The 14854-nt window shown below is 42.4% G+C and overlaps 1 protein-coding gene across 1 annotated transcript; it reads right to left on the bottom strand.

The window, feature by feature from the left end:
- Positions 1-6711: 6711 nt before the first annotated feature.
- LOC111159467 (mitochondrial ribosomal protein L17) lies at positions 6712-8398 on the bottom strand. The gene is made up of 3 exons (XM_022521975.1): positions 8027-8398; positions 7624-7692; positions 6712-7278 (listed from the first exon to the last, which is right to left on the bottom strand). The coding sequence occupies exons 1-3, from the start codon at positions 8321-8323 to the stop codon at positions 7003-7005; spliced, it is 642 nt and encodes a 213-aa protein (XP_022377683.1). The 5' UTR covers positions 8324-8398; the 3' UTR covers positions 6712-7002.
- Between the last annotated feature and the right edge of the window lie 6456 nt (positions 8399-14854).

Below are 14854 nucleotides of genomic sequence, written 5' to 3'. Positions count from 1 at the left end.
TGTCTTACAGGGCCCTTTGTAACCTGATCTTGTTTGGCTTTCCTGCTTCATTTCCTCCACTTCTTCCTCAAATACTAAATCCCAGCTGTACCAAATTACTTAGTTGGAATTTCTCAACCACTCCATGTTGTTTCATAATTCAGTGCACTTATACCTGCAGATCTTGCTGCCTGTAATATCCTCCCAGCTGACTTCTCTACCCTGTGCTTAATGAATAATACCTAGTCATTCTTTAAAATTTAGCCCTTGCATCATTTCCTCCAAAAAGTTCCATACTCACCTTCTTTCTTGGTACTTGGTATGCCTCTGTGCATCGTTTTCACAATACCTGTCTTGACTATGTTATACTTGTTTATGATCTTGTCCCTCCAATTGGCCTGTTGGGTCCCTTATTTTCTGTATTTCCATAGTGCTTTGAAAGGAGAAAGATTATGCTGGCTAAATGGATTTGATAATTATTTTTTGAGTGATTCCTATGCACAAAGAAGACACTGTACTAGGTACTGTGTTGAATTTTGCAAGTTTTCCTGCCTCTCTTCAAGGCAATTTCTCAGTCTTCTTCATAGCTTCTGTATCCTGTCTGTCCCATAGTGTCTGATCTCAGCCTCCTTTTCTTCTACGTATACACTCTGAGTCACCCCATCCATTTCCTTAGCTTTAATTGCCAACTCCCAAAATCTGTTCTCCCAGTGAAGAACTCTTGCCCAAGTTCCAGATGCTCTCAGGCATCTCAAACTCAGTACAGACAAAAATGAAACTATTTTTCCTTCTGGGACAAAAGAAAAAGATGACTGTAAGAAAAATTCTGAGATTGTATTAAGGAAAAGCAAGTAGAAATTAAGTCAGAATAATGGCAGAAAGTTTTCAGTACTATCTCTAGGTATAGCTTTTGTATTTTGTATTTCTCCTTGAAGGGAAGATCAGTAAAACTTCAATGCTGTGTTACACAGTAGTGTGTCAAGGTATATGTGAAGTCACAGTGTAAACAAGCTCAGCTTCTTACAGCATTGATTTTGACAGAAAGCTTGTAGGTGTATAATGTACAATATTTACCTTATAAGAATGAAAACCTTTTTTTTTTTTTTTACATTAAACATATATTATGGAACAGAGTGTAAAAATGTCAGGAAAGTTTAAACTTTTTTCCTCAAAATATAAGCACACAGACTATTTCTATTAAGGCAGCTCAAATTTAACTACCAAATTCATGTCCCAGGGTCAGAGGAGAGCTATAATATGCCCACAAATTTAAGGGCATAGAGGAAAAGCCTCTAAGGGTACAGACCTTACCCAGCAGTGAACAATGGACAATCAGCTTTTCAGGAAATTCTTTTTCAGATGAAGTGGGAGGAAACCAGGGCAGGGAGGAATTATTGAGCCCAACCAAAATGCAGAGCTGTACAAACTTACTACAACACTGGTTCAGTCAGCAGACATTTATAGATGCTTGTTTTGTCCCACGTTCTCTATTGTGTGGCACCAAGAGTAAATTAGGTATGTCCCCCCCACCCCCAAGGAGTTACTCTCTAGAACTGGGTGCTGAACAATGTAATTGTGCCATTGCTACAATGAAGGATGTACAGCATGAAACTGGACCATTGGAAACATGCTGAGCTTCGCTTGGGGGCATTCAGAGAATACTTCACAAAAGAGGCATAATTTCAGCTTTTGGCTAAAACTTGGAAAGTGTATAGGTATCTTCTGCTTGTAGGTTGGTTAGAATATTTTAGGAAGTTGGAATATGAAGTGTGTGGAAAATGAATTAAACATACCTATTTTTTAAATTAACATAAAATGTATTGTTTCAGGGGTACAGGTCTGTGATTCCTCAGTCTTACATATTCACAGCACTCACCATAGCACATATCCTCCCCAATGTCCATCACCCAGCGACCCCATTTGTCCCACCCTACTCCCCTCCAGCAACTCAGTTTGTTTCCTGAGATAATACTCTCTTTTGGTTTCTCTCCCTCTCTGGTTTCATCTTGTTCCATTTTTCCCTCCCTTCTATGATCCTCTGTCTTGTTTCTCAAATTCCTCATATCAGGGACATCATATGATATTTGTCTTTCTCTGATTTATTTTGCTTAACATAATACACTCTAGTCCCATTCACGCTGTCGCAAATGGCAGGATGTCATCTCTTTGATGGCTGCATAATATTCCATTGTATATATATACCCCACATCTTCTTTATCCATTCTTCTGTTGGTGGACATCTAGACTCTTTCCATAGTTTGGCTATTGTGGACATTGCTGCTATAAACATGTGGGTGCACATACCCCTTCGGATCACTATAGTTGTATCTTTGGGTTAAATACCCAGTAGTGCAATTGCTGGGTTGTAGGGTAGCTCTATTTTCAACTTTTTGATGAATCTCCATATTGTTTTCCAGACTGGCTGCACAAGCTTGCATTTCCAGCAACAGTGTAGGAGGGTTCCCCTTTCTCCACACCCTTGCCAACATCTTAGACACACATATTCTTTTTTTTCCCCCCCAAAGATTATTATTTATTTGACAGAGACAGCAAGAGAGGGAACACAAGCAGTGCAATTGGGAGAGGGAGAAAAGGGCTTCCGGCCAAGCAGGGAGCCTGATGCAGACCTCAATCCCGGGACCCTGGGATCATGACCTGAGCTGAAAGCAGATGCTTAATGACTAAGCCACCCAGGTGCCCCTTAGACACACACATTCTTGATAGTCATTATGAGCATGTAAATCCCTGGAGAGGATGGAGACCATTTCTGTAGTCTTGGTATACTCAGCAGTATAACTTAGCACTGTCACTGCATAGTACCATGTTTATTGATTTTGTAAAACTCAGCTGGAGAGATGAGTATGTCATGGACAACATGTGGCTTACTCCTCCTCACTTAATAAACATATATTGAGCACCTATAATGCACTAGGTCCTATGGTAGAAATAGAGTTATCCAGAAGATTGAGTCCTAGTGCCTGGCTTTGGGAGCTCAGCTGAATCGAGTCAGTGAAGCAGACAGGCACTTGTAGGACAGTGTGATGAATGCTCTGATAGGCATATGCCTGGAGGACTATAACTGCACACAGTGGGGTACCTGGCCCTGTCTGGAGGGTTATGTGAAGTTTCAAGGTAGACTCAAAAAAGTGACTTCTAAGGAGAGAATTGAATGATAAGAGGTAATGTGACATAGGGGGCAAGCTACTAGAGGCAACCTCATGTACAAAGGTGTGATGTATTTAGGGAACAAATAGGTTCTTATGAAGGGTGACAGCAAATAATGCTGGAAGAGCCTGAGAGGTGGCTGGGCCAGGCCACAGAATGCCTTTGTGTCATGAGAAAAGTCTGGATTTTATCCAGCAAAGTCAACAGTGAGTCACTGTAATAATGGTTCAGATCAGTGTTTTCCAAAGATTGGATTGTAATCCATTAGTTGTAAAATTAGTGAATTGGGATTAGCATTTTAAAAAAGTACCTAGCAAAGAGTTGGCAGTATTAGTGTGCATCATATTTGTTAAGGTAAATAATGTTTTGTGATTCTTTTGTTTCAATTACATATATGTGAATAGTCTTCTGATGTATTTTTTGATCTGTGGGTAAAACATTTTCGAGAAACACTAGTCTAAAGGTTCAAAGGTACAAGTTAATACCTCAGATTACTTTTGATAGCAATTAACAGGAAACCCAGTGCAAGTAAGAATAATCACTAAAGATTATTACTATAGCGTTTCCTCTAGTTTTTCTGATCTGACATTGTTCTGTCATCTTCAGCCTAAATCCAGTTCCCCATGGCTCTCAGAACAACATACTATCTTACCTTATCCAGCTGAGTAGAGACCAGATTTCATTGCTTCAAATTAGTCTAGGCCTGTCCATCCCTCAATCCATTAAGAGCAAGGGGATGAAATACTAGGACTCCCTTAGACTAATGAATGTTTGGGAACAGTTGCTGTAGCTGTAGGGAACTATGATGCAATGTGGCAAATTCAGTGCATTATGGAAATACTGTAGCAGCACCTGGGTTTACAAAGTAATGAATTTAGGTATGGGGATGGTCAGAGGAGCCACCCAGATGCCAGAAGTCTGTGTACAAGTTAGGTAGGTGAAATGGGGAGAGGTTTTTGGATGGTCAAGACTGTGAACAAAAGGTGTAAGGGGAGCTGTGTGTAGGTTAAAGTCAAAATAAGGTCTTCCGTGCTTCCTAAGCTTAAAATTAGAGGCAAGTGAAGTAAATGGAGTAGGGAGCAGATGCCGAGTCACCAAGAGGATCATGGTAAGGAACCTGGACTCTTTCCCCATGGGGAAGGAGGATGCACTGGAGATCATCAAGCAGAGAATTAAGACATCAGATTTCTATTTCTTCATCTGCAGTGTGGAGGGAGGCAAGTTAGGAGGCTTTTGCAGTAATCCAGGATAGAGATGTCTTGGATTTCAGGATAGGGAGAGGTGATTGCAGATTTGAGAAACGCTATGGAAAGAAAACCAACAAGACTTGCTCATTTGACTGTGGAGTGAGTGTAAGCAATCAGCACTTGGCTTTTGCAGCTGTGTCTCCTTTGGATATTGGGTTTATATTGTGTCACTGGTTTGTTGAGGCTGGAGTGAATTTGGTTTTTTTTTTTGTTTGGTTTTTTTTTGAAGGAAGTGGACATAGCCATCAATCTTGCTGTAAAGAACTGGAGCCTGAGACAGAGAACCTTTGAAAGTAGAGCGGGAACTCCACTGGATCTGAGCCCCTCTTGCGGGGGTTTACAATTTAAAGAGGTACTTAGATGGGTTTGAGGGCATAGTGCACTAAGGTGAAAAGTAACCATTTATAGGCCAGATTAGCAAATGGATACATGGTTATTTATATCCCTTGTGCTATCCCTAAGCCTCTAATAAACATTCTAGGACTTATGTACTCTTTTATGGGCCAAAATATTAAAGATGCAGTGTCTCATGAGGCCATTGTGGCAGCAGAAGTGTTGCTTTAGATTGTGAGCTCCTTGATGGCAAAGGTTGTTTCTTCTCATCTCTAGATCCTTAGTATCTAGCCTAGGGCCTGACATAATACCAAACACTTGATAAAGATCATATCCCTAGTGACTAAAATGATGCTAGATACTAGCAGATGCTTGTTAAACATTTAAGGAACTGTTGAAAGCCCCAAAGGGAGGTCTGTTTCTGGGGACTAAGAGGCAAAGCTGAGAGTCAAGCCATAACCCACCTATGTAATACTTAACAGATGTAGTTTTAATTTTAAAGAAAGTACTTTCTCTAGGAGTCAGGAATGACTCACAAGATATCTAGCTGAGGTGAATGGTCATGCCAAGACCACAGGAAGGAGGTGAATCTTAGGGAAGCATTCAGAATTGTAGGTTTACTGAATAAATGCTTTGAGTGTCTACTATATGTCACTCAAAATATGTCAGAAAGAGCTTTCTGGCAGTAGCATGAAGGACAAATTTGAGGGAAGAGATGGGAGAATCCTGTTGGGAGCAGATGAATGTTAAGACTTGAGCAGCTGCAGTGAAATAGAACAGAATAGCTCTGTCCCTGAAGCTAATATCTACCTGTTCCGCCAGTGACCTGTTCCACCTTCACCCTTACCTTCTGACAATGGTTGGGTTTAGCAGGCTAACTATACTCTGAAGTTCCAGCCTAAGATAAAAATCACTCTTCACTGTACTGGAGATATGGGAACTGTCAAGCCTTTCTGTCAAGTGTTCAGGCAGGGATGATAGTTCCAAGTTTTCCATGACTACTACCCTAGTCAAACCTCTGAGCCTGAGGAATGGGAAGCCTGGCTGGGCTAAGTCTGGCTTCACAATAATTAGTGGATATCAAGGAGCTTCCTACTTCTCATATGCTCTGGCCATTCTGAAGCCGGATTTCCCTTTTCTGAGTTCCCAGAGAAGGCCAGTTTGACAACAATAAAAACTTCCAGGAAATTCCCAGCACATTTAACTTCCTAACCCTCCTCCCACCTCAACCCTCTCTTTATTCCCCAACCCCCGACTTCCACTCCAAAAGGAAGGAGCTTATCCTTTACTGAATGCTTCCACGGCCAGAAAGGTGGTACATCTGAGTCCTCAGATCCTCTCCTCTGAGGCCTATCTGGGGCTGAGGGGAGCACATGAGGGTAATATGTGATCCTGTCTAGAAACAGGAATAGCTGTAGTGTTCCTTGGAGTTTCCTAAGGTACCAGATTATTATGGAAGATTCAGTTCTAGATGTTCACTCTCCTAGCCTGTCAGGAAGTAATCTTTCTCTAAGGTATCCCAGGGGCTCAGTCTCTATGCTAGATGTCAAAACTCAATCACCTTTGGAGGCCAGTTTGGAATTATAGGATATAAGCCCCATAAAAACTGGCATTAAGAAAAACAAAACTGTTGGTGCTCCTGGGTGGCAGATACTTACTTTCCCAGCAGGCTCTGTGGTGGAGCTTCCCGTCACCCTAGAGGCCACAAGAGGCCACTGGCCCTGGAGGCCACAAGAGGCCACTGGCCTGGGGTGGCTCAGTGGGTTAAGCCTCTGCCTTTGGCTCAGATCATGATCCCAGGGTCCTGGGATTGAGCCCCACATCCTGCTCAGCAGGGAGCCTTGACCCCCCCCTCCGGCCCCCCTGCCCGCCCCCACCTGCCTCTCTGCCTACTTGTGATCTCTGTCAAATAAATAAATAAAATCTTAAAGCAAAACAAAACAAAACACCAAACTGCTAACCTAACAAACTCAGAATAAGAGCCAGAAACATTAGCAGTGAATTTACTAACTCACAGAGACTGAGCATTTGGATAGTTCTCATTGTCCAGAAATCCCAAGGGCAGAAAAAAAAAAAAAACCCCAAATACATTCATATATTCATATAAGGAATTTTATCTACTGCAAAGAGATGAGTATCTGGCTCCTCAGAAGCTTCTTGTCTCCATTAAGACCGTCCATTAACAACACTAGCTCCAGTTCTTCTTCGAGATTAAAAGAGCTCCAAAGGCCTGTGATCATGGGCATTGATGAGCGTGCCTCACAACCTCTGGTCCCAGTTAAATCCCTGGTGTTTGAGCTGTGTGGGAGCCGTGGATGCTTGCTTTCTGGTCTTGCTGCAACCCTTGAAGCAGCTGGTTTAGAAGTGTAAGGTTGCTGTCTCTGCGAGGCAGGGGTAGGGGTGGGAGGCAGTTCCCCTTATACTCGATCACTGCCATCTTGGCCCGATCCTGCTCACTGCTATTTGGGATCTGCAGCATTCTCGTGTAGCCCCCATTTTGACCTTGGTAACGAGGGGCCAGTACGTGAAACAGCTTTGGGATCAAGTCTTTCTCCTAGAGGGGGAGAGTTATCCAGGAAAGAGCAGAGTCAGGCAACACTGCGGAGACACATTTAACTTTCAGCACTTCCAAAAGTAGGGTCCAAACACATTCACACAAAACTCTCCCACCCCCGAACGCGGTAGAGTCAAAGTTACACTGAGGGGTTACAGGCATTTATGTAGGCTGATTCACGTAACATTCAACTAACTTAAGATACACGTTTTTAATTTAGTTCACGATACCTGTCCACAAGTGAGTGTCTTAGTTTAATTCTGCCCAGGTTCCCCTTCCTTTAACAACCCCCTCCCCAACAGGGAGCAAAGGATCAGATTTGGGAGGGAGATAGGATGCACTCACCGTAAGCCAGAAGTCTGCCATGCGCATGGCTTGTTCGTTAGTGTCTCCCAGCTTCCCATAGTCGATGAGCTGAGGGGACATAACATCACTGATCCAACCCGAGCAAGAAAGGAGGTGCCAATCTTGCTTCTCTAACGCGGGACCGCAACCCATTCATTCCACTAGCAAACTATCCCTCTAATTCAGGCGAGTCCTAACTCCGCAGCTCTAACATGTCCGTCCATTTGAGAGGCCGGAGGAAAGGGGTTAACTCAGGGTGTTAGGGGATTCAGACTTGGGGCAGGGACTGCCAGGGCTATCCCACTTATCCCCCAAGCCCAGCCGCCTCTCAGGCCAGAAGCCTCGCGGCGGACAGAAAGGTCCTGCCCCCAACTCACTCGCCTTGCGTGGCCCCGCCCCTCACCTTCTCGGCGTAGCCCCTCATTTCGTCCACGCGCGCCCATGACGCCTCGATGCGTTCGTGTCGCACCAAGCCTGTAAGCAAGTTCCGCAACAGGTGGATGCGGGACTCCGGACCAAGGCCCAGACGGCGGAATACGCGGCCATGGGAGATGGCGGCTGCAACTGACAGCCGCATATTTCCTAGCTTCTCTCCGCCCCTATGAGGCCGGAACTGGAAACGCGAAGGGAGTCGCCGAGAAGACGGCTTGGGGAGGACGCATGCGCTATACTTAAGTGCGTGGTGGACGTGTTTGCGCATGAGTATCAGAGCCTGCCTCGTTGGCAACCTGGGGGAGGGCGGAGAAGTGCCGGCTTCTTCCAGAGGAGGCGAGCGGGGCGGCCCTCAGGCACTCCTTGTCTGACCGGGGAGCCAGGCGCCCCCTAGTGCGGGATGAGGCAGCCGTTGAGTTTCTTTTGGGCTGCGTCAGTCTTCTTGTGGCCTCCAGGGCGACGGGAAGCTCTGCCGCGGAGCCTTATGGGAGAGTGAGTCTCTGAGGGGAAGGGCCTCCTGGAGGGGTGAGGTCGCTGTAGCCTTTGGGCCAGTCAGGTCCTAGCGGTGGCGAGTCCGCGTGTTTGACACCCTGAGCGTGTCTTTTTGTCACAAAATTATTTTCCGTAATAATGGGGAAATGAATAACAGTGATGCTTGGAAAAGAAACGCAGTTAACTGAACATTTTCTTTTGTTAAAGTACATGGAGTATCCATTCCAGTTAGAAAGTGCAGAATTCAAAGGAAAAGTAATGGCTTAATGCTATTTAATTATGTCCATGTACTTTTTGAAAAGGTGAGAAACATACCTATGCATTTGTGTTAATGTTCAGTAGCGTTCTAGTTTCTGTTTTTGAGTCTTAATGTCTGCAAATGTGCACTTTGTCAAAATTACTCCTTGTTGTGGATTGAATTGTGTCTTCCCCTGATCCAACCCAAAGATATGTTAAGCCCAAACCCCTCCCAACCTCCACAGCATTCCCCTCAGAATATGACCTTATTTGGTAGAGTTATTGCAGTTGCAATTAATTATTAAGATGAGGTCATACTGGAGTACAGTGGGCATCTAATCCAAATGACTGGTGTCCTTAAAAAAAAACACAAAAAACAAAAAACCACAAGTGCAGAGACACACACACAGAGTGAAGACAACCATGTGAGGACTAGAGACATACAGGGAGAATGCCATGTAACCGGGAAGTCAGAGATCCCAGTTAGGCAGTTGGGAGCCAAGGATAGCCAAGGATTTCTGGAAAACACCTGAAACTAAGGGAAAGACATGGAACAAAATTTTCCCTAGATCCTTGAAAGAATTCATGGCCCAGCTGTCACATTGATTTTGGACTTTCATCCTTCAGGACTATGAGACAATAAATTGTAGACCAAGGTATTAGTCTCCTAGGGCTTTTGGAGACTAACAACACATTCGTGTTCAGTAGATAGCACACTTAGATTTGTCAGTCTGTCCTTGCTCATAGGTGACCAGAGAACACTTCTTGTTAATTTTAATTTTGAGAAGTTTCTTTTGTCTGAAGTAGTTAGGAAAAGTCTTAAACATGTGGATACGTTAGCATAGATTTATACAAATCTTGTTTCACAATAAATTCCAGAAATTGCAATATTGTCTGTGACGTATTTCTTTGGGATTAATTCTTACAGCTTTAAGGATTTCTGCAATTGAAAATTCATTATAAATCCCTAGTGGTAAAATCTTGTGAAGATTTTCTTCTGCATAAGTCAAGAGAAGATGGACTGACACTGACATCATAGAAGAAATGTCCACTTTGTGAAAACGTACGGCACCAAACATTGTCCTTTATTATTTTTGTCCATGAAAGCCATCATACCTTGTCTCTTCTGGCAGTCTTTAAATTTGATTCTTTCTTTCTGTCAATTTCCTTACATTTTGTTGTTGCATAGTAAATAGCTTTCTCCAGTTTCTGTGAGCTAGTATTCATGGAACAATTTTAAACACTGGTGTTTTACTATGTGTTGTTCAAGACTTATTCTAGTGGTTGCAGATATTTTTGTGTCTGGCCTCATCTGATACATTACCTTAATTTAAAAAAAATTTGGAAAAGAAAAATCTTGTGCAACTAAAATTGTTTATTTTAAATTTACTGTTTTAAAAGTAGGGCTATGTTCTGCTAGAAGGGTTAGAGTCTAAAATGCACCAGAAGTGAATTTGGAAGATCATAAATTCTTATGAATTTACTGTGAAAAGTAACGTATGTGGCCAAATTTGACTGTGTCACTGATAGTTCCTCAAATTAACTTTTCATGTAGAATAAAATATTTGTTAGTGAATTAGTTTAAAAAATGATAATTTGAGGCTTACATAGATATTATTATAACTCAGGAGACAGCATAATAACTAGAATTTAGACCCAAAAAAGATTTTTATGTGAGGGTTATTGTATCACTAAATCTGTTTAGCATTGTTGTGTAAAGTGATAAAAAACAATCTGAGGGTTTTGAAGGGGCGGGGGAGGAGTGGGAGGTTGGGGGAGCCTGGTGGTGGGTATTATGGAGGGCACGTATTGCATGGAGCACTGGGTGTGGTGCATAAACAATGAATTCTGTTACAGTGAAAAGAAATTAAAAAAATGTACTGTAAAAGAATTAGGTTGACTTTTGGTTAGTTTTATTACTTTTTTGAAAAAAGATTTTATTTATTTATTTGAGAAAGAGTGCGTATGGGAGGGGAGGGGCAGAGGGAGAAGGGGAGAAGCAAACTCCCTGATGAGCAGGAAGATAGACCTGGGACTGGATCCCAGGGGTCCTGGGGTCAAGATCTGAGCTGAAGGCAGACACTTAACCAACTGAACCACCTGGGTGCCCCTAGTTTTATTACTATTTTAAAATTCTTTACAGATAGTTCACCTCCTTATGCTTGCAGAAGGGCAGATTGCTCCTTCCTTCTCACCAGATACCAAATGGCTCTTAGTGTCCAGCTGGGTCTCCAAGGAAAGTACTCAGATGAATCTGAGTATTCTGGGTGAGCCAGGACTTGGAGTAACTGTTGAGAGTCCCTGTTGAGCCCCTGAGGTGGTGGTGGTAGCTAGACTGGCAGAGGTGAGGAAAGTGGTCCCAAGCAGTGTTCTGCAGCAGCTGAAGAATAAAGACCCCAGTGGGCGCCTGGGTGACTCAGTGGGTTGAGCTTCTGCCTTCAGCTCCGGTCATGATCTTGGGGTCCTGGGATCAAGCCCCGCATCGGGCTCTCTGCTCAGCAGGGAACCTGCTTTTCCCTACCCCACCACCTTCCTGTGATCTCTATCTGTCAAGTAAAAAAAAAACCAAACCAATAAACAATAAAAAATATAAACAAGAAAAAACAACAACAACAAAAGAAAGACCCCAGTGTACAGAAAACTGTTAAACATGAAATTTCATAGCTTCTGCTGGAAGAAGGGGGTTGGACTTGGCCTGCACTACTGCAGAGAACCCCAGTGTGATGTTGTGATATAATGTGTGTGTGTATGTGTGTGTATGTGTGTATGTGTGCAATCTTTGCCCAGGTTCCTGTCACAGAGGGAACATTTCCCGAGTGATAGGAATGAGAGTGTCTTTTGTTATCATAAAAACCCCTTTCAACCATACCTGAGTTAGCTAATGAGGTGACTCTTGGAGGAGGGGGTGCTGGTTAGCGGAGGAACTAACAATGTGATTGGAGTGATTAGAGAGTTGGCGCCTTCCCTTCCTCTGGGGAGGTTGGAGATTGACCTAATCACCAGTGTCCAGTGATTTAGTCAATTGTGCCTGCATAAGATCCCTAAACAATAGGGTTTGGGCAGCTTCTGGGTTGGTGAGCACACTGAAGTGTTTGGAGGTTTAGCATGCCCGAAGAGGGCATGGGAGCTCTGCCCTCTCCCCTCCTATATACTTGCTCTATGCATCTCTTCCATTTGGCTGTTCCTGAGTTGTACCTTTTTATAAACCAGTAATAGTAAGTGAAAGTGCTTTCCTGCCATTCTAGCAAATTATTAAATTTGAGAAGGGGATCATGGGAAACCCCATTTTGTAGGTGACAACCTGGGACTTGCAATTGTAACTTGAAGTGGGAGACTGAGCCCTTAACCTGTGGGGTCTGTGCTAACTCCAGGTAGTTAGTATCAGAATTGGCTTGTAGGACCCCCAGTTGGTGTCTTTAAAGAATTAGAGAGTTGCCTATTGTGGGAAACCCACATATTTGGTGTCAGAAGTGTTTTAAGTAGAGAAATAATCTCTTTTCTATACTCTGAATGACTGCATCCTATTCTGTTGAAGCTTCCGGGAAACAATGTTCTGGGAGCTAGTACGGGGAGTTCAGGAAGGGATGTGGTAATGATGGTGGAAAACCACTGTCAGTTAGACCCTAACCCAGCTTGTGGTTCTGTCCCTAGAATCCTGAATGTCTAGAAGTATCATACGTCCTGGTTCTTGATAAGTGTTTTGCTTTCAGGTCGGAGTCTTAAAACCTCTTTGGATCCAGTGTTTTGGGAAGCATTAGACAAAGATAGAGCCCATGTCTGGTATTAGATAGGATTGTGATCATATTAGAATCAGTTAAAATGAGTTTCCCACTATTAGAATCATTGGGATATTGAGGATAACTATAAGTCAAACACACCCCAAATGGAAACAAGACACCTTGTAAGCAGTTGAATTTAAGATAATAAGTTATTGATGTATAAGCATCTAAAATTGAGGTGGTCTAGGGCTGTAGAGAGACATGGAGTTTGGACAGAAATCAGCATAACCATCTGTGGTGATGTTTCCCTTTGGAAATGATGAGTAGCTCTTTCCACTTGGCTTACTCTCTTCATGTGGTGTTCTTTCCCCTCCCAGCTTCATTTCCTTGTATTATTAGTGAGATGAACTGCCTGCTGCTGGGATTATAAGGTTCTTCAAGGTCAGGGAAGGATTCTGACTCAGGCATCTCCTTTCCCCTCCTACTCCTCTACTTCTAGCCTAGTGCTGTGCTTTTTTTTTTTTTAAGTCTTTTTAATACAAGTTTAAAAAAGAGAATTTGATTTTGATTTTTTTTTTGTGTCTGTGTTCCTGGATGATTTTACCTTTACTTGGAACAATTATTTATCCCTCTCTTTGTCTTTGACTTGATAGGTACTTATTGAGGTTTTACTATGTGGCTAGGTACATTGCTTGTGCTAAAAAGCAAAATTCAGTTGAGTAAATTTGAGTAAAATTTGAGTAAAAATTGAGTAAATTTTGTCTAAGATCCAATTGGATTTATTCAATAATTCATGAGTATAGCAGGATCCCATCCAGCAAAAAGAAAGGAGCTCTGAGGAGTTGTATAAAATGGAAGGTCTTTATACGCAGAAGGAGGGTGAGACAAGTTAAAAAATGGATTATTTCAGGCAAGAAGCTCAGTATCAGGATATACAGACTAGGACAGAGAAGGATGGAAAGTATATCTAGGGAGGCAAACAGAAAATATCCAACAAAAGCAGTGAAAAAAAAAATCACACCCAGTTCCTGCATTCACAGCATTTATATTCTAGGAAAGCTATTTTTAAAAGGAGTTATATATACCCTTGGGCGTACAAATTGACTCTGCAGGAGATACACATGTATGGATAATTTTCTTAAAATACTTTATTTATTTGTTTGAGAGGGAGAGAACGAGTAGGGGAGAGTGGCAGGAGAGGGAGAAGCAGGCTCCTCACCAGGAAGGGAGTCCAACACGGGGCTTGATCCCAGGACCCTGAGATCATGACCTGAGCTGAAGGCAGATGTTTAACCTAACCAAGGTGCCACCCAGGTGCCCTCTGGCATGGATAATTTTAAGGTAATTTTTACCAGGTCTTAAACCTCCATATGTCTCTTCTAAAATTGATTTGCCTAGGAATATGTCTGTAGTAGAAATAGCATTTTGGTTCTTTTTTCCCACCTCACTTTTCATATCAACTCGTCTCTCATTTTTAAAAAATAAAGTCATTCTTTTTGCCCATCTTGAATCTTATTATGATACACTGTTCCCTGAGTTAAAAGTCCATCTATCTAATCTGTCTTAGAATTAGAATATTCAAGATTTTTAAAAAGCATGCTGGGGCGGTGCCTGGGTGGCTCAGTCATTTAAACGTTGGACTCGTGATTTCAGCTCAGGTCATGATCTTAGGGTCCTAAGATGAAGCCCCTCATTGGGCTCTGTGCTCTGTACTGTGTGGAGCCTTCTTGATTCTCTCCTGTCCTCTCCATCTGCCCCTCCCCCTGTTTGTGCATGTATGCCTGCACTCACACACACACACTCTCTCTCTCTCTCTCTCACACACAGTCATGCTGGGAAATAACCTTCTACAAAATGTGTTCTGTGTTTTCATTAATTTCAGTAATGAAAAAAAAAACTTAGTGAGTATCTTTATTCACTCATGTCTCAGTCGTGAAGATGTTCAGGACAGTCCCCCATGTGCCACTTTGGCATGTGGGTTATTTTCAGCTGAAGACACTTGAGACCCTGTGGGCTCAAGAGAAAGTTTTGTCTCTCCCTTAGTCATGCAGAAAAATCTAAATTGGGGGTCTTTTCCAGAATAAGAATTATTAACAGAGATACATTTTTAAAAATTTTTTAAAAACTTTTATTTTTTTTTAACAGATATATTTTATCTGAGTTACCTATCTGTCTGGTAAGGCAAACATCTCATTACCAAACATCTGTCCTTTTTATTTTACTTTTTATTTTATTTTAATTCCAGTATAGTTAACATACAGTGTTATATTAGATATGCAATATCTAATAGATATATTCAGATATGCAATATAGTGATTCAGTGAGTCCATCTGCTGAAAAATCTGCTGATA

This window comes from Enhydra lutris, unplaced genomic scaffold (assembly GCF_002288905.1).
Source record: "Enhydra lutris kenyoni isolate GAN:26980312 unplaced genomic scaffold, ASM228890v2 scaffoldscaffold68, whole genome shotgun sequence".
Classification (NCBI taxonomy): Eukaryota; Metazoa; Chordata; class Mammalia; order Carnivora; family Mustelidae; genus Enhydra; species Enhydra lutris.
Note: the sequence above shows the minus strand (reverse complement) of the source record. Positions and strands in the feature narration are given on the sequence as shown.

Bases quoted from the DNA above. Each gene is read 5' to 3' on its own strand.
- LOC111159467 (XM_022521975.1), bottom strand. From the start codon at position 8,323: ATGCGCAAACACGTCCACCACGCACTTAAGTATAGCGCATGCGTCCTC. The intron at 7,693-8,026 runs GTGAGGGGCGGG...ATGTCCCCTCAG, and splicing joins TGAGGGGCTACGCCGAGAAG to CTCATCGACTATGGGAAGCT. The intron at 7,279-7,623 runs GTGAGTGCATCC...CTCCCCCTCTAG, and splicing joins TGGCAGACTTCTGGCTTACG to GAGAAAGACTTGATCCCAAA.